The 8,549-nt window shown below is 26.9% G+C and overlaps 1 protein-coding gene across 1 annotated transcript in view; it reads right to left on the bottom strand.

The window, feature by feature from the left end:
• Positions 1-332: 332 nt before the first annotated feature.
• Positions 333-8,549, bottom strand: part of LOC100163933 (myotubularin-related protein 14) — a 16,073-nt gene continuing 7,856 nt past the window's right edge. Inside the window, exons 5-10 of the mRNA XM_001944634.5 lie at positions 3,697-3,919; positions 2,175-2,506; positions 1,983-2,093; positions 1,540-1,920; positions 1,404-1,478; positions 333-1,333 (exon numbers count right to left, since the gene is read on the bottom strand). Of these exons, the coding sequence (XP_001944669.2) occupies positions 1,225-1,333; positions 1,404-1,478; positions 1,540-1,920; positions 1,983-2,093; positions 2,175-2,506; positions 3,697-3,919 (1,231 nt within the window). The 3' untranslated portion in view covers positions 333-1,224. The remainder of the gene's footprint in view (positions 1,334-1,403; positions 1,479-1,539; positions 1,921-1,982; positions 2,094-2,174; positions 2,507-3,696; positions 3,920-8,549) is intronic.

Raw genomic sequence — 8,549 nt, 5'->3', positions numbered from 1 at the left:
GGTATTCATTCAACTGGCATTTATCATTCATACATATTTTTTAACTATATATACCATATGACTATATTTTCTTATATTTGTCTGAACCCTAAGATGGTTGATGCAACAATTAATGCTAATTTAACTATACTTGTATTAGTTTAAGCATAATATAAAATTTGTTTTACTTAATACATTATTAATCAGATAGATTATAAAAATAAGTATTTGGATAATACTAAGTACTAGCAATTTTAGTTCAACTTTGAATGCAAGTATAAAAAAACATTTGATATTAGGGTTCACAGCTGCTTAAAATATACTTATGTTTAAATATGTTTTTACCATTTGAGCTATAAACACATTATAATTATTATGATGTATTACAACAAAAGTTGAGCGATATATTTAGTGATAATTAAATGTAGGTAAAATGTAAGTTGAAAGCACCATAATCCCAGATTAGGGTTTACTCGCCTGACTCATAAAATTAGAAAATATGAAACATCATTCTGATATTGAGTGTTGAAAAAAGTTCTAATTTTACTACCACATACCCTTAGTTTGAGTACATTAAATTTTAATTTACTACTTTGTTTTCTTTGTAAGTTATTGCAATATAAATAACATTTTGTGATAATACACACAATATGGTTACCTATATATGTACCTAAAATAAATTAAAATACATTTTATGTTAGAAAATAGTATGACACATTTTCTCTGTATTAATAATTTTTTATGTAAAACAAAATTGAAAATGTTCTACCTTACATGTAATATAATATTATTGGGTGTGGTAATCAGCTATGAGATAATATAACTATCAAAAGCAAATATAATAATATAAATTATTTAAACTATACAAATATATGCATATAAAATGTATAATGTGAACCTATTGGGAATGTTGATACACAAATAATAGAAAGGGCTGATTTATCCGTATGAATTATTTATAAAGTAAAAGTATTAAGTAATGCATATTATGCTGTATGTGAATTAATATTGAATAGTTGGTTTGTTTTTTTCCAGTGTATTTAATATTGCCAGATTGTAATATAATACAAATTAATTTAGGGTAAAAGCATTAAATGGGTGTGCTCAAACAAACTAAAAAAAAGTATTATTAACGTCAGATATTATTCATGTTATATAAAAAGCTAATTAACCCTATTCACAATATATCTTCCAAATAGTACCGTTGAAAATAAAATGTAATTTATATATACATATGGTCTGATATCAAAACAATAATTTGCTAAGAATACCTTCTGGACCGGTCGTTTTGTAGCCGTATGTACTGTAACATTTATGGAACAATTCTCTAACAGCAGATAATCTGTTTTCTCGTCTATAACATTTAAATAAAATAAATATGCAAATTCAAACATTTTATAGTTTTATACAATACTTAAACTTACGATGAAATAGGTCGAAATCTATTCTCAGACAAATCATTACCATTCAAGCTACCGGTTTGAGTTACCATTGACCACCTAACAATATAACAAAGATAAGTAATTAATTAGTTTTAATTTATTTATTTTGTATACTCACTCATCAGTCTCGCTTGAATTTGAATAGGTTCTTATATGTTTATGTGAAGTAGGCATATCAACTGGCATAGTTCTCTCCAAATTGGGTGGGATTTCACAGTCGTCATAATCAAAATCTAATTCTGGAGACCTAACTGAACGATGTCGTCTGCGAGGAGATGAGCATTTGTATCGTTTCGTTTCTACTTCATCAGACATAATAAAATCATCATCATCAATGTCCTCAATGTCTTCCATTTCATATATTGTTTCTTTTATAAAAAATTTCTCTGCCGGTTTTTTTATTGTTTTTAGTTTAGGTGTTGTTGTTTGTTCAAAATCAAATTGCGAATGATTATCTTCCAACATATCATAGGACTTACCATTTGTTAAATCTTCATTACTATAGTATAAATATTAAGTAATTATGATGAGAAAATGATATTTGAAAGATAAATTACATACCTGCCATTACTGTTATTTCGTGAACGAATATCCAATTGATCCAAATCAGTTAAATCAAATTCACTCATGTATGAGGAATATTTAGGACTACTTGGTGCCGTAACTGCGGAACTAATATTATACAGAATCAAAAACATAGTTTTTCATTAATACTTATAATACTAATTAATCACCATAGATTGTCCAACTTACGCCTTAGTAGGTGTCTTAAAATCATCACTAAAAATGTATTTGAGGAAATGAAAACAAAAATGCATTATATCTTCTCCTTTTTCAAGACGATTTTCAAGGTCATGTCCGAATAAATACCAGTCGTACCCAAGTGTTAAATAAAGAATCTGGCTAGGAGATAATGATTTATGGATAACACCATCAGCCCATAAGGACATTCTCAATAGTGATATAAACATAGGTGTACGATCCCAACCACTGATGCAATGGATTAATATTCCTTTTGATGAACACCAAACATATTTTAACATCAAACTCAAGTAGTTTTCTGTTAATTGCCGCAAGTCCCACTCCTATTACACCAAATTCAAAAACTATTAATTTAATGTCCTGTGGTAAAATTGTAATATATTATGCATACATTTTAATAAATTAATCTCATCATATATTTAGAAAAACATCAATAGATGCATTTGTTATTTGTATCCTAAACAGAATTAGTTATTTTTACAATTTATTTTTTGTGTTTTGAACTTCACATATTCACACTTTAAAAAAAGTTCACTAGTAAGGTAATCAAACAGTGTCTATAATTAAAAATAATGAATAATATTCTCATTAATATATTACAATTGTACATGATTTATTTAATTATGATCCTAACTATTTTAAGTACAACTGCTTCAGGTGAAAGGTCATTTTTAGCAATGAAACGAATCAAATATTTTCAAAGATCGACACTAAATCAAGATAGACTAAGTTGTCTGCTGATAATATCTATTGAAAAAGAATTATTTATAAAAACAGAAAAAATTTAGGTTTTTATGATTAAGTTACAAATGAATTTGTAAAAAAAGATAGACAAATGGATTTTATTTATGAATAAGTAAATAAATACTGCACAATATAAAATAAAACCTTAATTTACCTTAAATAAGTAACGGTTTTTTTTATTGGAGCTTACCCAGCTTCCAATACTATTGCACACCGCTGGTACCTATATACCAACTTTGATTTTTATCACCTAACATAAATTTACCAAACTTATCTCCAATATCATATAGATTATACACACAGATTTCTCTGATCCAATAATAGGCCGTAACTAAATTCTCTTTTTTATTCAGTTGGAATTAATATTTTTTTTTATTAATATTTTTATTTGTTTACCTTCAATTGTTGTTATTAAATTATTAACTAATGCTCAATAAATGAAAATAGATTTTTAGGAAAGTATCACCAGTGATAATTCCCAACTTATGATAAACCAATACAATCTATAAGGAAATTAGTGTATATTATATGACATACCATTCCCCTGCATTGGATTTACAGGAGAGTGGCAAGTTTTTGAAAGAAACAAATTTGAAACTTTAGGTATGATTGGGAAGTTTAGGTACAGTTAGATAGGCAATATGGGTAAGTATATTGTGTCTCAAATATGATACTCATGGGCCATGGCCACCAACTTGAATAATAAAAATAATTTAATAAAATAAAATAATTATTATTTCTAAAATATATAAATTTAATAAAATGTAACCTTGTATTTACTCCATTGGATATCCAATTGATCAACAGCAGGATTGGGTTTCACATTAAGTGTTGAATTAATATACGGATCAGACCAATTAAACATTAGACCTTCAGAGTTGTAATTGTTTTTCTTAAAATCAAGGAAAAATTCACATCCTGGGTATGGAGTAGGTATAATACGGAACACAGCATATTTTTGAGTATCGTCTACTTTTTCTGAAGATGTTAGGCTTAACATATGAATTAAAAATGACAATTAGTAAATATTTTATTATAATAATAATAATAATAATAATAATAATAATAATATAATATACTTAAGAGAGATTTGATACCGGCTATTATTAAGGATTGAATATGATTTATCATTGAATTCAAATATAACACAACCATTACAACGACATGCTTGACAACAACTGTACAGCAGAGCAGTACCAGCTTGTACACCTTTTTTAATTTAATATTATTAATATTTTTAAATTGTTAATGTTAAAAAAAAAAAGTGGGTAAGAGGATGTCGCTCTGCTGTACATTAGGTTACAAGTGAGTCAAAGTATAATGGACTGTAATCAACTTGAATTCAATGATATAATATCATTGTGTACGAAAAACGATTCTGAGCGGAGGCGATTTGTAAGTCTGGATTTTTTATATTGTTATTATTTATTATAACCTGCAAGTTGAGTTAATATTATAATTTAGTCGACTCTCGGTAACTCGAAGTTCAAGAGGAAAAATAAAAATTTGACTTACTAAAAATTTCAAGTTATCAATGTATTATTGTTATTTGAAGGGGAATTTTATTTGTTCGAGATGTCGAGAATTTCGAGTTATCAAGGTTTGAGTTACCGAGAGTACACTGTATTATAATTTTTATTTGTTGCTATGATGATAAACAAAGCGTTAGAAATCCCATTTTTAGCGGTTTTTCGTAATTTGTCGGTAGTTTTTCCCGTGGCATTAAATAACTATTGAGAAAGTAGAAAAATAACCTCTCTAAAGTTCCATCTTGATTCAATTTGCTAAAAGATAAGTTACTATATGTTTATATATTAATAATAATAATAATAATAATAATATTATTCAACTAAGATAAAATACAAACAAGAAAAGAAAAAAAACATAAGTAATTATATGAACTGAGCTGATTACCCCTCTCTATAAGCATGCTTGTGATGAAAGGGGGAGACTTCAGATATTAGTTATACGAATAATATTATAAAAACCGTATGATAAGACAGATTGCACCAAAGCAAAATAAACACTACGCAAAGTAAATAGATCTAAAATAACATTTAATTCTTTAAATATAAAGTAAAGCTTTCTTAATCTTTTTGTATTTAAATTTATTTGTGTTTTCCATTTTATATCCTCATCAAAGTAAATATTTAACATTATTTAAACGAGTTAATTTAAAACAATTAAAATCACAACTCCTATTTTCTAAACAAGAGGGTGAATGGTTTTCTAAGATATTTATTGGTGGCATCAAGACTTTGGATAATGCAAATGTCATAAATACGGTTTTGCTTATATTGCATGACAATGAATAGTCCGCGAACCAAGTCCTTATTTTAATAAAATCGCTTTTTGTTGCTAATTCCAGATCAAAACTATTTTTTGCTTTTAAAAACAGAGCAGTATCATCTGCATAAGCTAGAGCCATCTAGATTAAGCTCAAATAGGTTGTTTATATAAATTGAAAATAACATTGGCCCCAAAATAATGCCTTGGGGTACACCAAATTTTACAGATTTCACATTACTAATTTGACCATTAATTTGCACTACCTGAGTCCTGATTTAAAACATTTAAAAAAAAAAAATTTTCCTAGTAACGTTTGCAATTTGATTAATAATATGTCATGTGAAACTGAGTCAAAAGCTTTTGCAATGTCAATAAAAATAGTTAGACATTTATCGCCCTGATCAAGTGTACTATAAATAAAATTTGCAAGTGACGTATATGCATCATTAGTACCCATGTTTTCTCTAAACCCAAATTCGTTACAATTTATAAAAAGTTAAAAATACTGCAGTTGTTTTTTACCAAATTTCTCAAATATTTTGCTAATACTTGATATTAACGCTGTAAGGCGATAATTAGAAATATTAGTAGCATTGCCCACTTTAAAAATAAGGACAATTACAGATTGTTTATATATTTTAGGAAAAATTCCTATTTTAAAACTTAAGTTAATTAGATATGTAAGAGGTTTAATAATAGTCAGAACAATTATTAAAGCAATTCAGAGGTTATCATATTGAAGCCAGAAGATTTATTATTTTTTAGTAATAAAATTGTTTCTTGGACTTCAGTTTCTGAGAACACTTTAAATAAAATATCATTAGAATAGGAATTACTGTTTTTAAGTTTATTAATATAGTCATTATAGTTATCATTGTTAGGGCATTTATTTTTAATAGATAGGGCTATATTAGCGGACTTCTGAGAAAAAATCATTAAAAATATTGGCACATAAAACTGGTTCCTCAACTAAATTAATTGTTTTATTTTCAAATTGTATAGAATTACACAAAACATCATTTCTTTCTATCAAAAATATCATTAATTGTATCCCAAATTTTTTAAGTATTGTTAATATTTTTATAATACAAGTTCTTGGCTAATCGAAACAATGAACACAACTTGTTTTTATACGTTTTGAAATACTTAGTATATTAGAGCCAGGAGCCATTTTTTTAGCTTTTAAACTTAATTTATCTCTTTTCCTAATAGAGAATAAAAGGCCAGATGTAATCCAGGGTTTCAACTTTTATTTCTTTGCACAAGTAAGATTATGTTGTGTATATAACGTTGATTCAGCAATAGAACTCATGAGAGTATTATGAAAGTTATTTGCACAATTATCGACATTTACTTCATTGAGTATGTTACTCCAATTGGTAAGCGATAATTTATTAAGAAATGTATTCCAGTTCACTTTTTAAATATAACAAATGTAATTACGGTAGTCTCATTATTTTGTTTTGTTAATCCAACTACATAATTAGTGGCGAGCTGAAGCGCTCAATTTTGACGCAATTACGTCAACTTTTCAAAGGGGGTGGGGTGGTGCCACCCCTTAACTGTGGCACAGAATTACATGTTAAAGCCTGACCTCTTGGCTCTTTTGATCACATTTTATTTGCATCGTAACTTTGTTATTAGAGAAAATAGAATGGTGGTGGTGGTGGTAAATACTTAATTATGAAAATGCGTCAATTAAAATTGAAGTTCAGCCTGCCACTGTACATAAAGATCTGTTTATACCAGAATAGTAAATAAAACTTTCAATATTATTAATGCTATTAGCTCTAATAAAAATGTGATGATTACATGAGGCACTATTTTCTGTTACTCTAGTGAAATTGGAAATGCATTGATAAAAACCTAGTTCAATTATATTGTCAAGATATTCATGTCTGTTGATATCGTTACTATCATTAGAAATATCAATGTCAATGTCTCCTAACATTATTAAATTATTTGATTTAATTTTTGACGCATGTTGTTTAAAATTAGTAATAAAATTGTTTAAATTATTACTTGGAGAACGATATAAAGCAATAATTTCATATTTTATGTTATTACCTATTTTCAAATGTAAATAGTTGCATTTATCAATAAAAATCTCTGTGAATTCATCAATTGGATATTTATTATTAATATAGATAATTATCCTACTATTTTAATATAATAAATTATCATTTGCTTTGATTGCATAGACATTTTCTATTTTGTAATTCAAATTATTACTAGAAAGCCAAGCTTCAGTAAGAACTATTACAGTCCAGCGAATTTAGAGCAGTACCCATTATTGTTAGAAATTTAGAGAAATTTTTACATAAATATATAATGTTAACTTATGAGTCAAATTCCCATATTCCAATATTATTTTTCTATATATCAATCTTCTGTAATGCATCTAAATTTTTGATTTTGATAATTTGTCCTCCTTTTTGTTTTCTAACAAATACTCCTGACATGTTAGCCTATGTATATTTATAATTATAGTATTTTGCAACTTCTAGACAGCCATCATAGTTTTTTGATGTTTTGAGTTAGTTGGTCGTTAATAAATACCTTATAAAGTTACCAAGATTTATATGTAAATCTTTAGCCATAAGTGGATTTTTATTTTTGTAACGAGATTTCATACTATTTATGATTAAATCTTTAATTAATTTTGAGTTTAACTTTACAACAATTTTTCCATCATGATTTTGGCGTGATATAGTCCTAAAGGAATCAATACTATAATTACTATTAAAGTGACAGTTTAACACTCGAGCTACTGAGCTGATAATTTCGGTAGTGTTTTCATTGGGCGTTTTAGGAATTCTAGTAATTTCAATATTATTGGCTAAGGTCGATAGCTCACTATTATTGATTTTCGTTTTTAGAACATTTAATTCTTTCTCAAGTTTATTACATTTTAACTCATAAACTTGCATTTTCTTTTCAATTTCCGAGATTTTATTTATTACACTATGAAATTTAGTCCCAAAATCATCAATTGAATCAGAACAAAAAGTTATAGATTTCTTAATAGATTTCATATTGTTCGAAAGGGATTCAATTTGTTTAAAAACTTTTTTTCAAATCTAATTTAATCGAATCAAGGTCATACACACAATGGTCTTCTAGTATCCTATATGATACAGCTTTTACATTTAATTTTCCAGTACAAGGTTCCCAAATCCAACTGTCTTTAACGGCTTTATAGTTTGTAAAAGTTTTTAGTTTTGTACATGTTAGGTGGAAATTTGAATTACAGTTTGAACAGACTGCCGCTTTAGTTGGAAAAACATTAACATTATATTTACCGCACGGCATGATACATGTTGAAATAATTTA

The sequence above is a fragment of the Acyrthosiphon pisum genome, chromosome X (genome assembly GCF_005508785.2).
Source record: "Acyrthosiphon pisum isolate AL4f chromosome X, pea_aphid_22Mar2018_4r6ur, whole genome shotgun sequence".
In the NCBI taxonomy this organism is placed as follows: domain Eukaryota; kingdom Metazoa; phylum Arthropoda; class Insecta; order Hemiptera; family Aphididae; genus Acyrthosiphon; species Acyrthosiphon pisum.
This window is presented reverse-complemented; position numbering and strand designations above follow the sequence as displayed.